The sequence below is a fragment of the Sinocyclocheilus grahami genome, unplaced genomic scaffold (assembly GCF_001515645.1).
Source record: "Sinocyclocheilus grahami isolate Dianchi unplaced genomic scaffold, SAMN03320097.WGS_v1.1 scaffold1588.1, whole genome shotgun sequence".
In the NCBI taxonomy this organism is placed as follows: Eukaryota; Metazoa; Chordata; class Actinopteri; order Cypriniformes; family Cyprinidae; genus Sinocyclocheilus; species Sinocyclocheilus grahami.
In genome coordinates, this window is record NW_015506767.1 from 234,121 (window position 1) to 260,652 (window position 26,532).

Sequence of the window (26,532 nt, forward strand, 5' to 3'; positions counted from 1 at the left end):
TAAAACACCAACAGCTTTTATTCCTTTTCACACAAATTTTCATTACAGTGGCAGATTACTGATTAATAAAGACTTTGTACAGTTCCCCCTGAACAAAATAATGCAAAATTGCCACCTCGTAAAATAGTTATGTTTTCCCCTAAAATCAGCTTGAAAATGTCATGTTTGCCTCAGCAAATGCATTGTGTTTCTCATGTTTGTTATTGTTATCACTATTGGTAATGGTTTAGTGTAGGGTTTAGTGTAGGTGGACTAAATATGTCTAACAACCAATGTAATAAAACATTGCTAGATTCTTGTTAATCTTTTTCGAATTAAACTGAACATGCTTTTAGTGCTACTCACTGGATATTTCACTTTGAAAGTGTGGCAACATAATATCATTTTGCAGAAATGTCGCCACAAGCGTGTTTTTCCAATGAGCCTGGGTTGCATTTCTTTTTTTTATGTGGAACACAAAACAAGATATTTTGAGACACATTCTTCAATCATCTCACTTTGTGTTCCACAGAAGAAAGTCAGGTATTGGAATGACATGAAAATTATTTTATCATTTACTCACCTTCATTTTGGGATGAACTATTCCTTTAACATGTCTGTCCACCTGAGGCAACCTGCTCTACATAGAAAAAATATCTCATGTGAGTGTATATTTTTAAAATATTCTTCAAAAATATTATTTTTAGCAACCTTTTTAATGAGGAAAAAATGACTGATACATGAATGATACCTCAAACCCTGCGACCTGTGCCTGGCAGACAATAACACTTGTAAAACAGTTCCATAGACGTAAACTGAATGAGACAACCAAGCCACATTTTGGTATCAGAATTATGGGTGGGCTTTTTTTTATTCAAACCAATGAGCAATCCCCTACTGTAGCAGCAGCATGACAACAACATAGAACTGAGAAAAAAGTTGAAATACTCTGATGTGTAGTACATTACATCATGTTGCTGCAGTGGGTTTGCTCCCACCTAAGGTTTAGGTTGTCATGGACATCAGCACATTCTCGAAATAGTTTGCACTTACTGCTAACACACCGTCATCTTGCAGACGCTGGCCTCAATGAGGTCAGACTAAATGGCTTAAGAAACTGCAGTTTTAGATGGAAAGTACACTAAAGACAGGAATATTGGGCTGAAGTCTTAACAGCATGGATGGTAGTGGTCGATGACTGGCCAATAATGTCTGGTATTAGTATTATTATTATTATTATTCATTTCTGTGGTAAATGTATCATGCTTTATAGTTCTGAACTACTGCTTCTGATAGAATCAACACATCACAGTGGTCAATCACCTGATAAACACAGTCACAAGTTAAATTACTTTTTTGGAAATATTGATTGGCATATGCATGTTCCACCATAGTATTCATATACAGGAGACAGGTTGGAATCTGCACTGTGCCATGTCTTGTAAAAAGTAAGTAAATGTAATTGGTACAATTTATAGGGTGAATGCCAGAAATTTTCATTTGACACCCTCATTAATGAATTAATGAATTAAAATAATGTTATTTTTGGATTTGATTTGATTTGATTTGGGGGTGAAATATGATCCATTTTCATGAGATTCACCCAAGTGTGCCACACAAATTCTCAAGTAAAGCCAAAACATTTTGATCGCCGTCAGGTGGCTGGCTGCAGTATAGGTCGTAAAACTCTCCCTCTCCATGTAAACGAATGGGATTTGAGCCAAACTAAAAAAAAATCAATCAACCAAATTACACTTCAAATAAATTTTCCCATAGATGGTTTCCATCATTAGTGTTGGGGAGTAGCTAGCTGCAAGTAGCGACGCTACTAACGTAACTACATTTTGCAGTAGCTTGACAGTAGCTCAGCTACTTTTAAAACAATGTAGCTTTTCCAGTAGCTAACTACTTTTTCCAGCAAATAGCGATGTAGTGCAATAATAGCCCCTTTCACACATATATACTTTACTGGTAAATTATCGTTAAGAGATCATGTGTGAACAGGAACTTTTCAAAAATACAGGTAAATTGCCAGAACAAATTTTGAAAAGTTGTAATATTACCAGTATATTACCGGTAATCTGCTCTATGTGAATGCAGAATCAAGATTTGTATTAGCACGTACAAGTTCAGAACACGCTGATGTAAGACGTCTACTCTGGGCCAATCCAGAGCTGTTGATCCAGAGCTCTGGGCCAATCATAACATTCTGACGCAGATGACGCATTTACTCCGCGCTGTGTAGTTCGGTTTGAAGTTGTCTAATAGGATGTCTCTGGACCAAAAGCAACTGCTTGAATGTGAACGTTTGACACAAAAATTTAAACATCAACAAAAACACTGACCGCGTATGACATTTCCAGTTGATGATGTCAAAGAATTTACCATTATGTGTGAATGGTGAATGGTGCTTTACCGGTAAAAAGATGGAACGTCGTTGCATGTATGAAAAGCGCATTTTTTGTATTTACCGGTAGGTCGTTCCTGTAATTTTACGGCAATTTACTGGTATTACTGTGTGAAAGGGGCAAATAGCTACATTCCATTCTGTGAACCTGCAACAGACTGAAGCAGCACAGCATCTTCTTACAAAGATCACATACTAAAATAGTGCATTACAACCATCTATCGGTGTATCATGCATCTCGCGGCTTTACGTTTGTTTATTTATTTATTTAAATAACATTTTGCAATTCAATCAATTAAGTATTCTAACATTTGGCAATTAACATTTTTTTAAAGCTTTTTTAAAGGAGAGAGTCAGATGATTAACGGTTCAGGAGAAGGTTGATATTTCATGTTTGACACACTCTACTATGATAGTACCATCCGACAACAAGAGATGGCAGCAGAATCGGAGGATGGAGAAAATCACTGAATTATTGAAAGACACTGCATCTCAATCCTCAATCGATTAGTATTAGATTATAAATTTACTTTATTATTATGAAAATACCCAAGATGGCTTGAAGAACACAGATAAACTATATATGTCTGACATGTGTTTACTGTCTTCATGTTTAATCAGTTCAAGTGTTTATATCTTCTTTTATTCAGTAACAGTGATAGCTGGATGTCTTTGTTCACATAGATATGTATAGGTAGATGCCTCATTCGACAGCTCCAAGCACGTAGACGCTTCCGCCAATCTTGCAGCGGTCATCTTGACGTCATTCACCATAATAATCGATTAATATTCGAAGATGCCACAATCCTGCCCAGCCGAGGGTTGTAAAAACCTGAATTAAATCCCTGAAGAAACGGGATAATCTTTCACAGGTGAGAATGTGAGAGAGGGGCGGAACCAGCTATTTAAGGATTGTGGCATCTTCGAATATTCATTGATTATTATGGTGAATGATGTCAAGTTGACCCTTCCAATATGGTGGACGGCTTATGTATAGTGGCCCATAGAAACAGTCGCTAATGAGGCATCTACCTTTACATATCTATGTTTGTTCATATTAGGGATTTCCTGGAAAGTCATGAGTTCTATTACCAACACCACTAGAAGGCAAGCCTGCAACCTTTAGCCAAAAAGTGTAATGGCTAATATCTGGTTTGCCAGTACGTGGGAAAGGAGACCAGAGGCCGTTTTTTTTTTAATGGATAACAATGGAGGAGAGGCTTCACTACGCTGTATAAACAGCTTTTAAGAGGAAACAGCTTATAATTTAATTAATCGAGAGCCTATCGGCTAATCTTTAACATGTTTTACACTAAACAATACTTCTGGATTTAACTATTTTTAGAGTTTACACTGAAGAAAATGCTGTTTTATAAGAGAAGTCACTGACTTTTGCGACCGGTGGGATACAGCTTATGGCATTTCTCATTCATTCCTACAGTATCTGTAAACGGCGATTGAGTGTTGCACAACTATGACTGAAATTCTGTGACCTCAAGGCTGTAATGTGATTGGTTAAGGCACACGTGATCCAATTGACCGTTACGCTTTCTCTAATAGTAAGTAATACACACCCTCTCATCTCCCTATAGTAAGACTATCTCTGCTATTACTTCTGTGATGCATATTCGGAGTTTCTGAGCGAGGGTGCCCTCTGGTGTCCAGTATGAATGAAACAGACATTACATGTGTTTGGCGCTCAGTAATACGCCCTCAGTCCTATTTTGGGCATAAATGGATAAACAAATACTTCTCTCTAAAGAAATTTCAAGTAAACATATGATAATTCATGTTTTTTTGTAAAACAATGGTTATCTGTAAAATAAAATTAGGTATTGTTATTGTCTTATGATTCATTTTTGTCTAATTATTATTTGATAATAATTTGTTGCAATTTTGCACTTTGACTTTTGACAGATTGAGATATTTAAATACTGTGTGTAATAAAACAATAGACTTTGAAATCATAATTAGCATAGTTTTAAATAGTTTTAAATATCAAATTTTATATTATATAACTTATTCAGTCATTTGTGATATATACGTCTCTGTGAAAATAAAATGTAGCTAGTTACATTTCGGTAGTAACCTGTAGTGTAGCTATGTAGCTACTTTTTCAGAACGGTAGCTTGTCTGTAACTTAACTACTTTAACTTATGAGTAGCTTGTAGCTTATCATGGCTTAAGAAACTGCAGTTTTAGATGGAAAGTACACTAAAGACAGGAATATTGGGCTGAAGTCTTAACAGCATGGATGGTAGTGGTCGATGACTGGCCAATAATGTCTGGTATTAGTATTATTATTATTATTATTCATTTCTGTGGTAAATGTATCATGCTTTATAGTTCTGAACTACTGCTTCTGATAGAATCAACACATCACAGTGGTCAATCACCTGATAAACACAGTCACAAGTTAAATTACTTTTTTGGAAATATTGATTGGCATATGCATGTTCCACCATAGTATTCATATACAGGAGACAGGTTGGAATCTGCACTGTGCCATGTCTTGTAAAAAGTAAGTAAATGTAATTGGTACAATTTATAGGGTGAATGCCAGAAATTTTCATTTGACACCCTCATTAATGAATTAATGAATTAAAATAATGTTATTTTTGGATTTGATTTGATTTGATTTGGGGGTGAAATATGATCCATTTTCATGAGATTCACCCAAGTGTGCCACACAAATTCTCAAGTAAAGCCAAAACATTTTGATCGCCGTCAGGTGGCTGGCTGCAGTATAGGTCGTAAAACTCTCCCTCTCCATGTAAACGAATGGGATTTGAGCCAAACTAAAAAAAAATCAATCAACCAAATTACACTTCAAATAAATTTTCCCATAGATGGTTTCCATCATTAGTGTTGGGGAGTAGCTAGCTGCAAGTAGCGACGCTACTAACGTAACTACATTTTGCAGTAGCTTGACAGTAGCTCAGCTACTTTTAAAACAATGTAGCTTTTCCAGTAGCTAACTACTTTTTCCAGCAAATAGCGATGTAGTGCAATAATAGCCCCTTTCACACATATATACTTTACTGGTAAATTATCGTTAAGAGATCATGTGTGAACAGGAACTTTTCAAAAATACAGGTAAATTGCCAGAACAAATTTTGAAAAGTTGTAATATTACCAGTATATTACCGGTAATCTGCTCTATGTGAATGCAGAATCAAGATTTGTATTAGCACGTACAAGTTCAGAACACGCTGATGTAAGACGTCTACTCTGGGCCAATCCAGAGCTGTTGATCCAGAGCTCTGGGCCAATCATAACATTCTGACGCAGATGACGCATTTACTCCGCGCTGTGTAGTTCGGTTTGAAGTTGTCTAATAGGATGTCTCTGGACCAAAAGCAACTGCTTGAATGTGAACGTTTGACACAAAAATTTAAACATCAACAAAAACACTGACCGCGTATGACATTTCCAGTTGATGATGTCAAAGAATTTACCATTATGTGTGAATGGTGAATGGTGCTTTACCGGTAAAAAGATGGAACGTCGTTGCATGTATGAAAAGCGCATTTTTTGTATTTACCGGTAGGTCGTTCCTGTAATTTTACGGCAATTTACTGGTATTACTGTGTGAAAGGGGCAAATAGCTACATTCCATTCTGTGAACCTGCAACAGACTGAAGCAGCACAGCATCTTCTTACAAAGATCACATACTAAAATAGTGCATTACAACCATCTATCGGTGTATCATGCATCTCGCGGCTTTACGTTTGTTTATTTATTTATTTAAATAACATTTTGCAATTCAATCAATTAAGTATTCTAACATTTGGCAATTAACATTTTTTTAAAGCTTTTTTAAAGGAGAGAGTCAGATGATTAACGGTTCAGGAGAAGGTTGATATTTCATGTTTGACACACTCTACTATGATAGTACCATCCGACAACAAGAGATGGCAGCAGAATCGGAGGATGGAGAAAATCACTGAATTATTGAAAGACACTGCATCTCAATCCTCAATCGATTAGTATTAGATTATAAATTTACTTTATTATTATGAAAATACCCAAGATGGCTTGAAGAACACAGATAAACTATATATGTCTGACATGTGTTTACTGTCTTCATGTTTAATCAGTTCAAGTGTTTATATCTTCTTTTATTCAGTAACAGTGATAGCTGGATGTCTTTGTTCACATAGATATGTATAGGTAGATGCCTCATTCGACAGCTCCAAGCACGTAGACGCTTCCGCCAATCTTGCAGCGGTCATCTTGACGTCATTCACCATAATAATCGATTAATATTCGAAGATGCCACAATCCTGCCCAGCCGAGGGTTGTAAAAACCTGAATTAAATCCCTGAAGAAACGGGATAATCTTTCACAGGTGAGAATGTGAGAGAGGGGCGGAACCAGCTATTTAAGGATTGTGGCATCTTCGAATATTCATTGATTATTATGGTGAATGATGTCAAGTTGACCCTTCCAATATGGTGGACGGCTTATGTATAGTGGCCCATAGAAACAGTCGCTAATGAGGCATCTACCTTTACATATCTATGTTTGTTCATATTAGGGATTTCCTGGAAAGTCATGAGTTCTATTACCAACACCACTAGAAGGCAAGCCTGCAACCTTTAGCCAAAAAGTGTAATGGCTAATATCTGGTTTGCCAGTACGTGGGAAAGGAGACCAGAGGCCGTTTTTTTTTTAATGGATAACAATGGAGGAGAGGCTTCACTACGCTGTATAAACAGCTTTTAAGAGGAAACAGCTTATAATTTAATTAATCGAGAGCCTATCGGCTAATCTTTAACATGTTTTACACTAAACAATACTTCTGGATTTAACTATTTTTAGAGTTTACACTGAAGAAAATGCTGTTTTATAAGAGAAGTCACTGACTTTTGCGACCGGTGGGATACAGCTTATGGCATTTCTCATTCATTCCTACAGTATCTGTAAACGGCGATTGAGTGTTGCACAACTATGACTGAAATTCTGTGACCTCAAGGCTGTAATGTGATTGGTTAAGGCACACGTGATCCAATTGACCGTTACGCTTTCTCTAATAGTAAGTAATACACACCCTCTCATCTCCCTATAGTAAGACTATCTCTGCTATTACTTCTGTGATGCATATTCGGAGTTTCTGAGCGAGGGTGCCCTCTGGTGTCCAGTATGAATGAAACAGACATTACATGTGTTTGGCGCTCAGTAATACGCCCTCAGTCCTATTTTGGGCATAAATGGATAAACAAATACTTCTCTCTAAAGAAATTTCAAGTAAACATATGATAATTCATGTTTTTTTGTAAAACAATGGTTATCTGTAAAATAAAATTAGGTATTGTTATTGTCTTATGATTCATTTTTGTCTAATTATTATTTGATAATAATTTGTTGCAATTTTGCACTTTGACTTTTGACAGATTGAGATATTTAAATACTGTGTGTAATAAAACAATAGACTTTGAAATCATAATTAGCATAGTTTTAAATAGTTTTAAATATCAAATTTTATATTATATAACTTATTCAGTCATTTGTGATATATACGTCTCTGTGAAAATAAAATGTAGCTAGTTACATTTCGGTAGTAACCTGTAGTGTAGCTATGTAGCTACTTTTTCAGAACGGTAGCTTGTCTGTAACTTAACTACTTTAACTTATGAGTAGCTTGTAGCTTATCAAGCTACAGTTTCAGAGTAGCTTGCCCAACACTGTCCATCATTTTAGGAAGTTCTCATCACGCCGATGTATGTTCAAGTGTTCATTTTTCTAATAAGTTTTCTTTTAATTCGTTTTTTAAATGCTATGAAAATGGGGTGTAGTGTCACGATTGTGAGCTTTTGATTGGGTCTGCGGGAGTTTGGGCAGGACTTTGATAACCGGCTCCAGCTCATGATCACGACTGTGCAGACTCGGGCTCCAAATTAATCACTACTGCGCAGACTTGGGCTCCAAATTAATCACTACTGCGCAGACTCAGGCTTCAAATGACATAATTGTTGCAAGATGACAGTGCCCATACGGGGATGTTTTGGATTCACTTTTCTATACTATTCACCCTATTATTTATTTACTTAAAATAAATACATAAATAAATAATCCCTATTATTCACATGATGCCCATGTAGTCCGGTTAGATTACAGTAGAAAATGAGCTCATCCTGAGAAAAAAGATACTAATGATAAAATGAAATGACCCCCCCCCCAAAAAAAAGTTAGGTTATGGGTCTGATAAACCTGCATGACTCAAAGTGTTCTGCGACCACGCTGTGCCTCACAGGGGACACACTCCCATTTCCAAGGACAACTGCACACCGCAAAATCTCCCCTAATTGCTGACATCTCTCCCAGCTGGTATAAAGTCTCATAATTAATAATGAATACACCTACAATGCTCCAGCTAGTTTCCCTATTAATTAACTTGACTCCTGCAAGCAGCCACACGGCTTCTCTGCCATGTGCCAAAGCTTAAAAGAAAAGGAGCCTTTTTGGCATGTGTGGGCTGAACGTGCATCAACACTGGATGCAAAAGTAGCGCGCATTCAGCACAAAAGTGCGGCATTGTCAGAGTGGGGCGATAAATGGACAAGCACTACACAAATTATCTCTATCCCGATGAGCAGAAAATGCCTTCTGATTTACGGGGAGAGAGCCGGTCGACGAGAAAACTCTTGAGGAGGCTGTTCCTTTCGCACCCTCTCGCGCTGCAGTCCTCATTTACTAGAGGAATGTGCTTTGTATGTGTGTGTTAGGCGGTTATGCTTGGAAGGAGTATAAGGAGTCCTATTAGCAGGCACGTAAGCATAGAAAGCACACTTCATTGTTCACCTACAAACCGTGTGTTTTAACAGCTTTGACGAGACAAGCTGCAGGTGAAGGCACAACAAAATAGCGCACATCCCCACAGGACCCTCTTTGCAGCCCTGGTGATGGATAGGGAAGACTAGTCCTTGGGAGTCAGGAGGGATCTGTCAAGGACAGGATATGGCCCTGTGATCGTCTCAGATAAATATACAGTGAAAGACATGTCATTTATCGCAGGGCCTGAGATAGATGCGACTGGCTCAGTGGGCATGAAGCATGTTTGAAAACCCATTTCATTAGTATACCTCAAAAGAGCCTTTGGGAACCATTGACCTTCCGGATGCAGTTAGAATAACCGACTCACCGATGACACTAGGGTGGCTATCCATCCGGTTTTAGGTCGGACAGTCTGTTTTGAAATACCATGTCTGCATACTGCCGCAGCCTTGAGCCAGATGCTCATTTGGCCTCCTTTTAAGTTTATCACTATGTTATATTTTATCCAGTAGTGTACAATTAAGAAATAATATGCTGTGTTTAAAGGGGTCATATGATGCGATTTCATTTTTTCCTTTCTCTTTGGAGTGTTACAAGCTCTTGGTGCATGAAGAAGATCTGTAAATTTGCAAAGACTAAAGTCTCAAATCCAAAGAGATATTCTTTATAAAAGTTAGGAGTCAGTCACACCCCCCCTAAAACGGCTCGTTCGAACACGCCCCCACATATCTACCTCACTATGTGGGAAGATTTGCATAACGCCACCCAAATGTTCATGCAAAGAAAGAAGGCGTAACTTTTATTCTCGCTGTAGTATTGTTGCCGCTGCTGCCATGTCCTGAAGACGCTGTGTGTTTCGTTGTGAAAGCGAAACTACTTTGTTTGGTCTTCCAAAAGAGGACGATATCCGCTTCGTCATGGCTGGAGCTGATCCGTGCTGGTCGCTGAGAAAATACATCAACTTAGTGCTGTGGATCGCCGGATCGGCTTTCACCGTTTTCACCGCTCCTTCGCCGGGACTGCCGTTCTCGACCCCGCCGCCTCAGCTCAGTCTTGTCCGGCTTCAGCTTACGCTAAGCCGGGGCTTTCGCTCACGCTAGGCCGCTGTGTTTTTCGTTGTGAAAGCGAAACTACTTTGTTTGGTCTTCCAAAAGAGGATGATATAAAATGGTTTTAAATGTATTAATATAGTATTTATAGGACAATACCAATAGTATGAGGGAATACTTCAACTTAGTGCTGTGGATCTCCGGCACATTTTATGAAGGACTGTTTATGGATCCTGGGAGAGTAACGTTAGACTAAAATGCCGGGAGTTCTGACTCACGTAAGTACGTTTTCTTTTATTATTTGCCACTGATGATTCAAACGTGAGTTTTGGGCAGTGTGGAGTAGCACTTGTTGTTTGTCATTTCGCTGATCACAAATGCAGACAGGGTTTTATGCCGGACAGGGCATCATCACAGTATGGTGAGGGGCGTAACATTTCCGTCTCATGCTTGAGGTATTCGGCCAATCACAACGCACTGGATAGCTGGCCAATCAGAGCATACCTCGCTTTTTCAGACCGATGAGCTTTGTAAAAATCGAGGCATTTCAAAAAGGAGGGGCATAGAGGAGAAACAATAATGTACAGTATGTGGAAAATAATGTTTTTTTTTTACTTTAAACCACATAAACACATTTCATTACACCAAATACACAAAATAATGTTCTTTTTAGCAGCATCATATGACCCCTTTAAGTTAATATACAGTACCCCCAGTTTCACAGACAAGGCTTAAGCCTAGGCACAGACTAAAATGTAAGTCTGAACTGTTTCAACTAAAAGAAACTTGCACTGACTGATCTTACAATATATCAGTGCCTTTGTTTTGTCTCAAGATGCACACCAGTAATGTTGTTTTTTCCAATGTCCTAATTAAACTATGGCCTAATTGAACCAAGCCCTAGTGTCGTACATTTTAGACAAAATATTGTCAATATCAGCTTGTTTTGCCAAAGAAAAACAATTTCTTTAATAATTCTTTAATAATCAAAAGAATCAGGTGAATTAATCATTCAATGAACCATTCATAAAGACAATCACTTGCTGTATTCCCTTCATTCCTAATTTTGAATGAATCAATTGAATAAATGAATCAACGATCAGCCGCTACCTAGTTTTGTATTTAAAGTATAATTTTATTTTTCCCCCATTTCAAATTTTTGTATTCAATATATTTTATATTTAAAACATTAATTTCATAACGTTAAACAAATTCTACTGCATTGTGTAAAAATATCTAAATGCCACTTCAGATGCTGCTTTGCAGTGAAAGGTGGATTTTGTTGATACTGATTTCATTTGATTTGTAACATCAAATCAATAGTGTCCTATTACTCTAATTGCATTTATATCCTAATTTATTAAATCCTATAGTGTTATTCTAATTGAATTTATTGAAGAAATTTCCATGAAATGGACATTTAAAAAGGTTTGAAAAAATGCCCTTATTAAGGTAAAAATGCCCCTGGAAATCAATATAAGGGGCAAATATTGCCTCATAATGATTATAGGTTTGGGATTGTTTTTCAGTTTCACTGAATTCTGCAAAGTGTCCTAATTTTTTGTGTTACAGAAATGGTCACCCTGCTTAAAATGGACCCTTTTTAAAAAGTATCTATGTCAAGGATTATTATTATTATTATTTTTTAATTATGCTTTCACCTTAATGTGTAGACACAAATGTAAAGGTTGATTTACCCGAAAAGTTTAACACTGTGACTCTGCGGCTCTGTATATTTAAGCATCCTGGCACAGCAATATTTACTCAAAGTCATGGAATTATACAGTAAATGTAAGCAGGTAGCATTAACTGCATTGTGTTTTAGTTGGTGAGTGCTACTTTTTGGTCACCATTAGCTTAGATTTTAACTTGGCAATAACCTCAAAACCATCCTGCAAATGAACAGTCAATACACTACTATAATATCTGCACTATTCACTCTGCTTATTTCTTTATTCACACAGGGTATTGTTTTAAATATATAATAATAAGCAAAGCATAGTCTTGAAGGTGTACTGTATGTTGATGCAGTTCTGCTAGGTGTTTCTTATTCTTGCTGATGTGTATTTCTGCAAATGTGCAGTGCCATATGGCTGCTTGCTGAGTTTTCTAAAACTTGCAGAACTCTACACATTTATCTCTTTGTTCTGGCTTCTGAGTTTGCAGAGAGCTTTAATTCATCAAGACTGTCAGTGTCACAAAGTTGTTTTGTTAGCCACAGATACACACATTACCTCTCCAAATGTCCCTTCGTGCTGAAGTACTATTAATAAGTATTTTGACTATTTCCATATAAAGTTTGACAAACAGTGTCACAGCACTGACTAAATAACAGTCGAAACGTATAAAGTGATGAGTACCATTTAAATCAATGCAGGTGACATTTTCTATGAATAGTGTACAAAACAGGGACTGAAAAAAATAGGGTTAAGCTAAAATTATTTTCTACTCATTTTTTAACAATATAGTTTAAAACTAATTTGTGTGATTTTGTTCTACCAATAGACATTAAATTAAATGGCTATTATCAGCCTGCTTTATAGTTACTGTTCTTTTTAGTGTAGGTGATTCCTATGATTACTTAAGCATAATAAATACGTTGTTAGATGTGACTCACCACATCCAGAGACTTTTAAAGGTCAATAATGCATTGATAGCTATAAATGTCAGGTAGAGGAACATATAAGTATTCTCCTTTCATCCTGGCACATGTGAACGCTTCATGTTTTAAACATGCGCCTGGAACATCTATTAATATATTTGTCCACTCCTCAGTGTTCCATCTCTAATGATTTAACAGAGTCGTCGTTTATATGTTCCTCATCTGACAAAAGGACACTATGCCAACGTTTGGCCATTCATGAGAGGGAAAAAAGATTGAATACAATGTATGAAAAGCACCGTGTCTCTCGTTGCAGTGTAAGAGTGACAATGCCGCCTTGTTGCTATGGAACCCCTCTGTTGCTAAGCAATGAGTTGATGATTCGAATTTTGAATCGGGTGGAAGAGTGGTATTTTCTTCGCCACTCTATTTCTCCATGTATGGTGCTGTGCGTGACTGCGTTGATCAAAGGCATGTGGGCCTGTGGGCCTGTCCTTACTCTAATTCACATGCCATTCACATGCCATGTCTTGTCTTTGTAATAAAACAGAATGCTTTACAGCAAATGCAGAAAGATGCAATAGCCCTGCAAGACCCTTTAGCGTCAGTAGAGGGTGCTCTACTAGGACACCTCACATAATCCTACCTATGGTAAGGGACTCCTTACCTATGTATTTGTTTCGCACAAACTGCACAAACATATTTATATTATGCTCTGTTATGCCGTGAAAGCTCATCAACTTCTGAACTAACTGGGGCGATAAATTCTTGGCAATCCACTGTTATGCCGAAGACTTGCGGCTATACATCACCCAGATCGACTGCTATGAGTTTCCTTCGCCCCCCACCAGTAAGCACTTTCAGCTCTCTCCTAAGGAAAGAGGTTCAACACAAACGCTAGGTATTACCGTCATCATTACCTGCAGGAGAGATACATTGCTGTGTCAGTGAAAACCTGCTTTGGGAAAAAGCGGCGACCCATGAGAATTCAGCTCAGGACGCAGTATCCTTGGCACTTGTGTTCCGTCAGATGTGCTATTTTTGCTGTTTCTACCTGGTTTTCTCTTTTTTTGCTGTGTTGGGGCCGGGCTCCATGTGATCTGCCTACAGGTTAGCAAAACAAAGGCATTTGGGGAGCAAAGTGGTCCTCTGAATGGAGATAGCATCTCTAGAGAAGCCACCTGCCTTACATTTGTCATTTAAATATGTATACAGATGATGGTGCCATCTGTCAGTGCAGTTGGAGAGGGAAAAACTGGTGAAAACACACTGAACTCCTGAGGTGGTGGTGATGGGTTTTAGAAAGGGGCATGTACAGGTGCTCTGGAGCATTAACCAAATACATTCAAAATGTTAAGGTATTCAAAAGTAGCAATGGCTCAAATAGTCCTATTGAACATTGGACAGCTTCAGGTTGAAATGATCAGCCATTGTGTGCTCTTGGTGTTTTTTTAGAAAAAGCAGCATACTTTCATTTTAAACGTCATTATATGCAGTCAAAATGCATTCCTGATGAATGCCCTTGTTTCTTTTTATTATCAAATCAGAGGAAATATTCCCGGATCAGTACAAGTTAAGATCACTCAACAGAAGTTGTGGCATAGTGTTTTGGGGAACCTTTTTTCTCTCTCTCTGTGAATGTGGTTTTGCAAATTAAGGGACCAGTTGTAATTATTTGGTAAATGACAGCATGTCACAGATACTCGTGAACATCTTGAACCTGGAACATTCTTTTAAGCAGTGGCAGCACAAGTGTTTATAAGGAAGATGGCTAACATTCACTTCCTAATAATCGGAGTAGTAGGAGAGTAGGCCAAAACACAATTTCTCTGTAAGAGCCTCTGACACAGGTAAGTGGTTTTATTTCGAGATGTGGCATGGAAGCCGAGGGAGAGTGTATATCCGGGGCACCGTTCTCCAATGTTTCTTCGTTTCAAGGAAGCCCGGGTCAAAAATATGTAATGGCAGGAGCGTGCGGAAGATTTCAGGCTTCACTGTTTACAACTAGCCAATGAATGTACTTTGACATCTCCTGGGAAAATTCTTGCTGGTTGCCTTCACAAAGCGCCCAGGAAAATGGCTCCATTTTTTTCCTTTGCTCCACGAGCGCCGTTTCTCTCTCTTTCTCTCCATTTTCCGATTTTATGAGGTGAGGTGAGAGAGTAACAGAACTGCGGGCATTTAAGAGTGAGGCGGAACACCGTGCAAACATGTCAACGGTGAAAAGATGGGGGTGAAAAGTACCACTGCACAAAAAAAGATGGAGAGGATACACAGAGAGATGGAGGACTGCACTCTCAGTCAAGTGCTCAGTAAATATTTCAAAACTGCAGTCAGAAGAACGCCTTTTTTGGATGGCATTTTAGAGATATTTTTAAGACAGCACAGAAGATGGATGACTTAAGGGATCATAAATTGTACAATAATAAAGGTATATAATAGCAGAACTCAATCAACTGATTAATTGAAAGATCCTCAAAAGACTGATTCCCTTATGAATCTATCAAGAACTTATGAATGTGTCAAGGAGAACATTTGGATATTCTAAGTCTTATTGTGCATGATTGGTGCATGTTTGTCCAAATATATGATTGATTATTTATTTTTTACTTTGTAATCTTAAAAATGTAATAAATGTATCTTTCTCTGAAATGATTGTTTTCCCCCTGATGTTGCTTTGGCCATCTGGACTTTTGGACAATGCTAACCAGTAGCCAATTCTCTTATCTTGGTTGTCTTGGCACTTGTGGGTAAAATAAAATAAAATCAAAGTTTATCTTCTTTTTTGTAGTGCCTGACCAGTGTTTTTGTTTACTGGTGATGACAAAATGATTCAGCGATAAAAATGAAGTTGTACTGATTGTAAATGCTTCCCAAGCAGCACACAAGTGGATTAGTCTGACTAAACCCTCACCACTAAGACAATGCCATATTTAGTCAATTAGTCATGCCAAGTATTTGAAGGAAATTTATTTTTGAGTAGAGGTTTAAAACTTAAAACCTCACATTACTGTGAATATTTTTAGTGAACAATTGGCAATTTATATATGAACCTATTAAAGAAAGGCACATTATTTGAGGTAAATGCTTTGGGTAAATAATGAATGTCATGAGCAAATTTGGCCCACTGTCATCTTTTTTTTTTCTTTGTAGCTATGTGGTCTATGCTTCATTAAATGTTTTGGAGCATTTTGTAACACAGGCGTTCTCACTTGCACCCACATACAGAAAAGATAAACTCTGCCAATGTTTACAAGGTTTTTTAACTCATAATAGTCTCAGTCTAAGACCGCACACCCACAGTATATTCAATGACCGTCTGATGCATATTGCACACAAAAATGGAAAGCTTTTTTTTTTTTTGGCAAGCTGTATTCTGATTGGTGAGCTTCACAGAACTTTCAGGAGTAAGCGCTGACGATTCAGTCCAAGGTTATGTTTACAAGTTTCCGGGTTGATACAATGAGTAGAGAATGAAATAATCACTAGAAAGTTTACCACTTTAGAGGCTTCGAAATTACTTAATTATTCAAATGTATTTAATTTTGATTTTTGAAAGTACTTACTTTCTAGTACGTACTTAGATATCCACAAGCTGAAGTGTATTTGGCTTTCTTATGTCTGCGAAAAGGTCTCCACTTTAGAGTTTTTTTTTTTTCTTTTTTCTCATTGTAGATAAACTTATTATGGTGATGCTGCAATACAGTGATGTTACAATTGTCTAAACTTTTCTCACTCTTTCTTTTTCTTTTCTGTAGGTCCTCCAGTCATTGTGGGAATGAGTATAAATATTGCCAGTATTGACTCCATCTCAGAAGTCAACATGGTTAGTAACATTGATTTGGCATTACTGATATTACTGGTGTTGCTAATTGTTGTTTTTGCACAATTCAAAATATGGGTAAAACACCAAAGTTCCTTTATTTTAACACAGTACATTGGGCTGAACTTTACATTGGGCTTTTTTGAGTATAAGTTAGCTGTGTTTCTGTAGAAACATACAGTATGTTTAAGGGCTGTTTTATTGAGTCTTCATAGTATTACATAAGAAAATGATCAGTATGGATGATTATGTATTACTGGGGTCATGAGCATTTATGTAGCACCAGTAGACCTTTTGGCTCTGGACCATCACCTCAAGTTAAACACCACCCTGGAGCCCTTAAAAAGCAGTTTACTTAAAGAGCAGTCGTCTAAATTTCTGCTGACAACTCCCTATACATACTTACCGTGGAGACCCCATGCAGACTTACTGCATTCATCATTTCTTCATGCAGAGTCAGGGACTTTGGTTTTATCAGCGCCTCGGCTTCAATGCCTGCGGCCTGAATCCATAAAGTACCCCAGAGAGGAAGTGCTGCACCTGGATCGGTTTTCCTCAGGTTACTGTCGGATAATACAGCAGGTTTGACAGCAGGAAATATGATCTTAGATTAGATTTCTTATTGGGAAATTTTCAAAGAACATGAGGAAAATAAAGCTGCTTCCCCATTAGTTTGATTCAAAAATCAAAAATCATGGTTTTCGAATAAAACCTGTTCTTGTTGTGTTTGGAAAATGAACAAGCAAACAATAATCCTCATTAAAATAATAATATTAAATATAAATATATATATATACAGAGAACTAAATAAAATAAAATAAATTTATCAAAAAAAGTTACCATATTATCTTAAATTAAAATTAGCAAATTATATATACACACTGTCATTCAAAAGTTTGGGATCAGTAAGATTTGTAATGCTTTTTAAATAAGTTTATTATGCTCAGCAAGGCTGCATTTATTTGATCAAAAATATAGAAAAAAAAATATATATATAATAATCTTGTGGAATATTATTGCAATTTAAAATAATGTTTTTTTTATTTGAATGTACTTTAAAATATAATTTATTCCTCTAATGCAAAGCTGAATTTTCATCATCATCATCATTATTCCAGTTTTCAGTGTCACATGATCCTTCAGAAATCATTCTAATATCCTGATTTAATATTAATATTGGAAACAGTTTGCTTATTTTTTTTTTTAAACCTGTGATACATTTTTCTGGATTTTTTGATGAATAAAATGTTAAAAAGCTTTTATTCAAAATAGAAATCTTTTGAAACAATATTGTCACGCTTCCTACTGTGAGGAGCGAGGAGTATTGATGGTAGGTTCTTGAACGAATCGTTCTTTTGAGCCGGTTCTCAGGAAGTAACCGGTCGAGCCGGTTCACAAATCGAACTTTAGTTCCGGGTTGATGAAGCAGGACGCACAGCCGAAGTAGCACGTCCAACTAAAAAAAAACCCGAATGAGCCGGTTCAACCAACTGTCGAAATTTTCCGAGGATTACCGAGGACTCAACAAGAACCGAATGAGCCGTGACGAAGTTTGCCGAGTATTACTGAAGATTCTGATGAGTGAGTTGACAATACTGTGCAAGCCTGAGGAGCATACTGGAAATATGCTTGTTTATTATGACAAAACCTGCCAAAACCTTTCTGTCGAGTGATGTAAATAAATTTTGCAATAGTAAAATGCATATTATATTTAAAGTTGCTTAAGCGAAATCAAGGAGTTTATAAGACTTGATTTTATAAAACATATTCATTCTTTATACTGTAGACATGTAGAACATATGTGCGTTTGTGCATCAATGTCTGGTGTGAAAGGTGTGAAACTTTTAGGAATCTTATCCAAGTTGTAAGCTAGTCAATATTGCTCAGTCAGTCGTATCTGAGGATCCGCGAATGAAACTGGGACCACAAACACCATTAACTTAAGTGAATTATATGGCAATAATCAGCAATATGCTTTCACACAAATAACTTTATTTTTGAATGTTCCAATTGATACAACATGGCACTGAGTTGTTAGAAAAGAAATGTGTAGAGACGTTATTGCTTGATGACGTCAGGAACCGATGAATCGGCTTTTTGAACCAGTTCAATGAGCCAAGCTGTCCGAAAAGAACCGGTTCGCGGAAATGAATCGGGCTTTGCATCACTAGCGAGGAGACGGAAAGGAACTCTCGATGCTAATACTTTATTTTCTTCACATGGAACAAGGAACACACATGTAGGAAATGACATTCAGACTTGAAAAGAAACATCGGGCAGACTACACATTAAATACAAGACATAACGAGGGAGTAAATCAAACACACCAAACACAGGTGGAGACTATGAACTCATAATGAAACAAAGATGGCAGGAACATAACCAAATAAGGACAAACAGGAACATACACGTGACAAATATTGTGTTCAAAACCATTCAAAAGTTCAGTCAGGGGTCAGTATTTTTTTTTCTTTTCTTTTTCTTTTTTTGAAAGAAATGAATGCTTTTATTCAGCAAGGATGTGTTAAATTGATAAAAAGTGATAATAAAGACGTATATTGTTAGAAAAAATGCAGATTTTTTCAACTTTATTCATCAAATAGTCCTTAAAAAAGATTCCAAAAAAATATTAAGCAGCACAACCGTTTCCAACATTGATAATAAATCAGCATATTAGAATGATTTCTGAAGGATGATGTGACACTGAAGCCTCGAGTACTGATGATGAAAAATCTGTTTTGTTTTTGTGCATCACAGATATATATATATATATATATACAGTTAATACAGCTGCTGATGCGAAGAATGTGAGTTGCTGTCCAAAGGTGATTTTTTTTATTTTGATAGACAGCAGCAATGAGGTAATTCATTGTATACTGTATAGCAAATGTGACTGGAAGCATGGAAAGATGTAAATTACACATCATACATAGCATTTTACTTACATGATTTAAGAATGATTAGGAGGGAAATCAGAGGTCATGTAAACCTGTCAAGTGGACTTGGGTGCGATTCGCTACCTTAAGGACCTCTGTGTCAATTAGATGGCTGAACTTATGCCGCTTCTGAGGACTTCAGAGGCCCCTAAAGCATGCCGTGTCCTCATCATCAGAGAGGGCCCTTCGACAGTCATCACAGGCAGCAGTTTTCACCTGACTAATATAAACCCAGCTGAGTGGACATGTGAACAGAAGATGCTATGCTCAGAATACATTAGCTCCTCATTTTTAGGAAACAATTTCACCTTTTTTCTTTCATTTTTTCACAGAAAAAGTCATAACTAAACGCTTCTTTCAAAGAGGTACTTTGAAGATTATGTACTGGTCAAGCTCATTGTACCTCTCTGACAATTCCCACTGTCCAGTTTTGCCTCTAAGAAAAAGGTTGATGAGGCAATAACAATGGAGTATAAAATTGGCTACTGGTTAAATATATGCTTAGTTTATGTGTTCCAAGGAAGTTCCTAGAAGTCGTAATTACACTGTGATGTGTGTTAGAGAGATTAAATAGCAGAATTCAAAATACATTTTAGGTAATTATATATATATATATATATATATATATATATATACACACACACACGTCAGACAGGTAACTTTTTTAGTGCAAGACAGTACAACAAAATTAATTTTAAAAAATGTTGCGACATTGCTGATTGGCTAGTGTCACTATAAGGACATCTCCCTGTCTCAAACTATTCACTAGCGACAGGCCAGAACTGTGACATTAAAGGTAAACAGCAAAGAAATATGCATATCCACTGTACACTTGTAAGTCCTCCAAAAATAGCTTCACTTCAAAAACAGTACAGTACTTAAAATGCATTCAAACTAAATTGTATAGACCCTAATTTGGAAGTTTGGAGCTCAAAGAAAATATCCACTGGCAATGAGAATATTATGGTAGCATTCGTGTGCACGCATTTCATAAATGCAATCACTCTGACATTAACTAAATGTAGCAGGAACATCAAGTGTAGTATTTCCTAGTTTAAAACCCCAAATGTTTTAACTAGAAATTAGTTTTATTATTAATCTGACTCATTTATGTGAGTATCACTGCTGAACTGTTGTAAACCAATCGTCAGGTTTAGACAGTGTTTATGCTGCAGGCCGTCTCCTTCATGTGATGCTTGCTTTAAACTGCAAGGTGTGATAATTAGCTCTGGTCACAGCAATATCAAGCTCCAAGTGAAATTCAATTAAAATCCGATGACAGTAAGATTTTTATAGATTCAACTTTGCATGAAATCGCTCCCAGGCGTTGAAGGGACAACACACTAGCTTCACGAATGCTTCATTTAATTGATAGAATGCACAGACATAACGGTCTAAAATCATTTAGTGGTTTCTGGTTAAATTATTATTTTGAACATTTTATAAGTATTAATCAATAATTACAGATTTACCACATATCTCATACTGAGTCTTTATTTAGGAATTGTCTTTTATTCTGTTTAATTTTGATGTTTAATTAATGTTTATTCCTAGTAAATGGAAGTTGTAAGTAAAATACACCGTATCATCAACAAATAGTTCCTTATAGTGGAAGTTACACTCTAAAAAATGCTGGGTTAAATACAACCCAGTGCTGGGTAAAATAGGGACAAACCCAGCAATTGGGTTGTATTTAACCCAGCATTTTTTTAGAGTGAACTGTTCACTTGGCAGAGGGCAGATCTGCCTTACAGTTCTGTAAAAATGGCAAAACCTATTACAAATTAATAGAAAACGAAACTTGTAATATTTAGTTTGGCCTTCTGAGGTAGACTATCAACATTTGCTGATCATTTGTTGAAAAAGAAACAAAAAATACTAGTTTCAGGAACTTTTTTGTACAGTTTAACGAAGCCATTAAAGAGAGTCACAAGAAGACATATATCAGAGATGAAAGATGAGAGAGATGGTGGAGAGAGACACAGATATGATGCCATGTTTTCTTCTTACTGCAATCCCTCTATTTGGGGCCACTGGAGAATTTACATCCGGTTCCAGGCAGAAGATTTTATTTTAATTTGTTCAAAGTATTCATTCAAGTATGAAGTTGTTTTCCTTCACTTTCCACCCTTCTTTTCTTCTACAAGAACATGTCTCTTTGATTTATCCATCATGAAGGTACTGCTGAAATTTCTTTGAACTGTGCTGTTTTGAAGATACTGTACCACAAGGTCTTCAATCGGATGTTTTGTTTTACTTCCCTTTCCCTGGACATTAAAAAAAATACAAAAGTATTGAAAAGGTGCTGTGCTACATCTGAGCGGCAAAGGGTTGAAAAAACCCCAACAACTAAAAGTCACGATGAAATGGAAGTAGTGACAGATCTTATTTTATTTCATTTTTTTTTCAGTATATCCAAGTGTAATGGATTAGACGAAGAAGAAATGTAGGGTTGATGACTTGGTTCTATGCATTGATTATTGATTGGATTTTAAGATGTGAGCATTGAACTCCAATAAACCTGAGTTTGTAGGGGCAGGATTTATGTGAACTAAAATATTGGAGTCCTGAATATGTAATTATCACCAAAAAGTATAGTTATTACATTTCAATTAAACAAATATTAATAATAGTTAGATATTACATGTAATTTGGTAGTAAAAGAAAGAGTTGCACATTTTATTGGTGCAAATGAGTAGTGGTGATAATTATTTTGTACAACATTTGCAACTGCTTTTTATCACTTACTGTAATTTGAAGCACCACAAAATTAAATAGTGTCATCTGTTATAGGGACTACTGAACAGACATTTAGAAGTTGATTTAAAAATGCAAAGTATTGAAAATAAACAATTATTATTATGCATTTTTACAACACTATAAGTGTGTCCCATCAGGTAATGGAAAGTTCTACACACCCTTGTGGTATTCATGCTCACTTGGACCAAATACAGGAAATACGAAGTAGTCAAGTGGTCAAGTGCAAAGACCGCAAGTGCGGGTATCTGGACAAGGGGTTTGCAGAGCAGCGGCACTCCAGGACCGACGTTGCCTATCCCTGGACTAGTGTCTGTGCAGAATGCTTTATCATTAAAATCCAGTTGACAGTATGCATTAAAGCAGCATTGAGTCATATCAGTAGTGGATCTAAAGAGTGTCCCCAGCCAATCCTGTTTGCCCTACATCCAAAAGTCACTGCTCAAATGAACCTAATCCCGTCAATGCTGTATATTTTTGTTGCTCATTTAATCAATATCACGTTGGTACACATCTTAATCCATTTCACAATGTTTTCATTACCTTCTCATTGAATAGAAATGTTTTATAATGAGTTTGCCCTCCTGCATGTTACAGTTCTGTCAAACCAGAGCAAATGCAAGGGAACAAAAAATCAAAAACATCAAAAGTGTTATTTTTGAAAAATTAAAGGACAGTTTGTTTTGGAAATAACTGTAAATAATAAAGACTTCCATCCCTCTGATTTTCTGTGCTCTTTGCAGGACTACACCATCACCATGTATTTCCAACAGAGCTGGAGGGACAAACGGTTGGCCTATGCTGAGATGGCTTTGAACCTCACTTTGGACAACCGGGTGGCTGATCAGTTATGGCTCCCAGATACCTACTTCCTGAATGACAAGAAGTCTTTCCTGCACGGTGTGACGGTGAAGAACCGAATGATTCGGCTCCACCCAGACGGCACTGTTCTTTACGGACTGAGGTAAATTCCATTGCCGTTGAAACATCAGTGTCTTGAAGTCTGCATGAAATCAAAACCGAGCCTATTTGCTTTGTTAGTGCACATTACTAGTCTTGTGGTGAGCAATTAATCAGTGCAACTGTTTGTCTGCGTAATCTTTAGTTGAAATCTGAAAAGTTGCTTCCCTTCAGAAATGCTGTTCCTTCCTTCAAATTGACATCCTCAAGAGTCAGTCTGCAGAGAGCTAGAGATGTCCCGCCCTCTAATTTTCCTAATTCAACATTCTAATACGTCACAATTTGGTCGCAACTTCCGGTTAACAGATTTTGAGCTGATTGTAATCAACTGAAAATAATGAATTGGTTTCACTCAGTCAAAGCTCAATTTTTGTATCTAGCCTGACCTGATCTAGCCATTTTGAAAGTGAAAGTGACGTGACATGTGGCCAAGTATGGTGACCCATACTTGGAATTAGTGCTCTGCATTTAACCCATCCAAAGTGCACACACACATCGTGAACACACACCCGGAGCAGTGGGCAGCCATTTTTTTGCTGCGGCGCCCGGGGAACAGTTGGGGGTTCGGTGCCTTGCTCAAGGGCACCTCAGTCGTGGTATTGAAGGTGGGAGAGAGCGCTGTACATTCACTCCCCCCACCTACAATCCCTGCCAGTACGAGACTCGAACCTGCAACCTTTGGGTTACGAGTCCGACTCCTAACCATTAGGCCACAACTTCCCCCAACTTGTGTGACATCATTCTTGAATTCATTATTCGTATGAGTATCAAAGTTCTTTGTTTAACTTTAATTATAGGTAAAACTTCATGTCACACTTGCTAGCACATTTAGGGACAGGTTATCTATGGGAAAGCTTCTATTCGGGGTGTGTGTTAAAGATATCTGTTAATGGTTCACAGCACTGACAAACCGTGTTGAAAATAAAAGTGCTAAAGATATTGGGTGGAAAGTGTGATCACATGAAGAGGCTTTGCCTTTTTTGAGATCAGCTCGGCTTCGAACTTCGTTGTTCAAATGATATTGAAAAAAATGCTGTTGGTTTGTTCAGTAGCTCATGTGATACGGTGTTGCACTTGTGAGGTGAAGCGCTCTGGTAATAGCCCGGTTGCATCAGCAAATGCGTTTGTATATCATTTTTGCATTTGTTAACACTATTGGGTAGGTTAAGAGTTGGGTTTGGTGTAGGGGCATGTTATTTTCCAACACGATAGAGCATTAACCTTTTAAGACAAATTAATTCTGAACCGCCTCAATATACCTGAAGTAACATAATAAAAACGCAGGAATACATGCCTGTATCAACATAATAAAAACATGGCCATGGTGACGCATTGAACACGCATTTTAGCGCCACTCACTGGATATTTCATTTTGAAACTGCTGTGAAACGTGCCGTGAGGTACGTAATATCAGTGTTGCAGAAATGTCACCACAATCACGTAATTTCCAGTGAGCCTGGGTTACATCTGAATCACATTATTTCAACAATATAGGACTGCCGTTGTATAGGACAACAATATAGGCTGTGCTGTGCCACATCCAGTGTAGACAGCATCACTGATTATAATGGGTTCTAATTGCTTTTGATTCATCGTATGATGCTGCTCATTCCCTTACAAAAAAATAAATATTGTTTTACTACAAATAAAACCCCAAAAACATGTTTACTATAATACCATAACACTACTATAACCATGGTAACCTCAAATTAAATAAATAGTTTTGCAACACTAGCCATAGTTTAGCCATGGTATTTGTAGTAAAACTGTGGTTATACAAATGGTAATCAATACGCCAAAAAAACATGGTTACTACACTTTTACTACAATAAATCCATGGTTAATTTTCGAAAGGGCAGCCATAGATAATATAGACTGCTTTATCTTCAGTATGAAAATGTTAAAACATGTGTTTTGTAACATGAACAGTGACCCAATCGCTGAAGCAATTTAGATTCCGTTAGGAATAAACTAGTGTTTTAAGGTAAAAACTGAAGTGCAGTTTTTCATCCGCTCCACCAGGCGGCAGAATCGGGCTTTAGGTTCAGTTTGACACATTCAGATCCTTGACAACAGTCACAACAACACGTGCAGACTGAGTTAAGTATAAATTCTGCAGATGACATTTTTACACACTGAGGAAGGCTTTGAGCTGAAACGTTTGTGTCTTTTCCCATCAACGATGAATGTAGAATAAAACGAAGTTTTCGTGAGTGCGGATCATGATCTCCCATACTAAGTAATTTAACAGATTGACGCATCAAAATAAAAAAGATTAAGTGACGGAAGAGCGTGGTGCAACCGGCGTTGTTGAAGGTGTAATAATATAAAATTTGGTAAATTTATTATTTAAACTTATTACACGGCTCTGTGGAATACTTGATTCTTATTGGCCAGTCGTGACATTCTGAGGTATGTTATCCCTCGATAACAACCGGTAAAAGCTGATAACACAGGCTCATCTGGGTAACTGTAGTCGGCGCTTAACACTCTTCTTTAACACACTTAACACAAGCTAGTATCCCTTAAATGTCTGTCTAGTTTGAACTTGCCGCTTGCTCGCAACTGCTGTCTTCACGGAAGCTTTGCGTTCAAATATTTAAACTCAAATCAATATTTCGTGTCTAATTATTTACTTATGTGGCAAGTAGCTGGGTAATAAGCAGGATCATGTACATCCAGCCGGTTGTTATCGCAGAATAACTCCATTCAGGGTGATATTATCCCTTACTTAGTTTTATATATTAACAGTCAACCATCTGATCTCACGCATAAAATCACATCCAAATGGTTACACATAATATGGAACATCTAAAAACTGTTGTCTCAAATGTCATCCTTTCTTTGTTGTTGGACAAACAGAGGCACAAGTATAAAAACAAACCACTCTCCCTCCTCACTCTCCTATGCATTAACCCAGAACCGCACCGGCAAGGCAGAGAGTTCGCTCTGGGTGCCCCACTCAATCAAATTATCAGTAATGAAAGATGACAAACTCCTCTTCCAAGAGGCTCTGGCACAGGTGGAATTAAGAAATCTCAGCGAGGCCACGGTTGCTTTTTTTTCTTCCTGAGCGTCTCTCAAACCTGCACCGCTGTAGAGAATTGAAATGTTGGGGAACTACAGCATGTTTGCAGTATTGATATGTCTACTCTTAATAACCTCTTAAGATGGGTCTTTGCTGGCTGTAAATTATTCATGAGTCAGGGCTGTTGTTAATGTTTAATTATCATATCATGCC

General features: G+C 37.2%; 1 protein-coding gene across 1 annotated transcript in view; it reads left to right on the plus strand.

Annotated features, from left to right (window-relative positions):
- The window catches only part of LOC107571379 (gamma-aminobutyric acid receptor subunit beta-4-like), a 55,006-nt gene that overhangs the window by 9,912 nt on the left and 18,562 nt on the right, over positions 1–26,532 (plus strand). The window contains exons 3-4 of the mRNA XM_016257697.1: positions 16,574–16,641; positions 23,075–23,295. Of these exons, the coding sequence (XP_016113183.1) occupies positions 16,574–16,641; positions 23,075–23,295 (289 nt within the window). The remainder of the gene's footprint in view (positions 1–16,573; positions 16,642–23,074; positions 23,296–26,532) is intronic.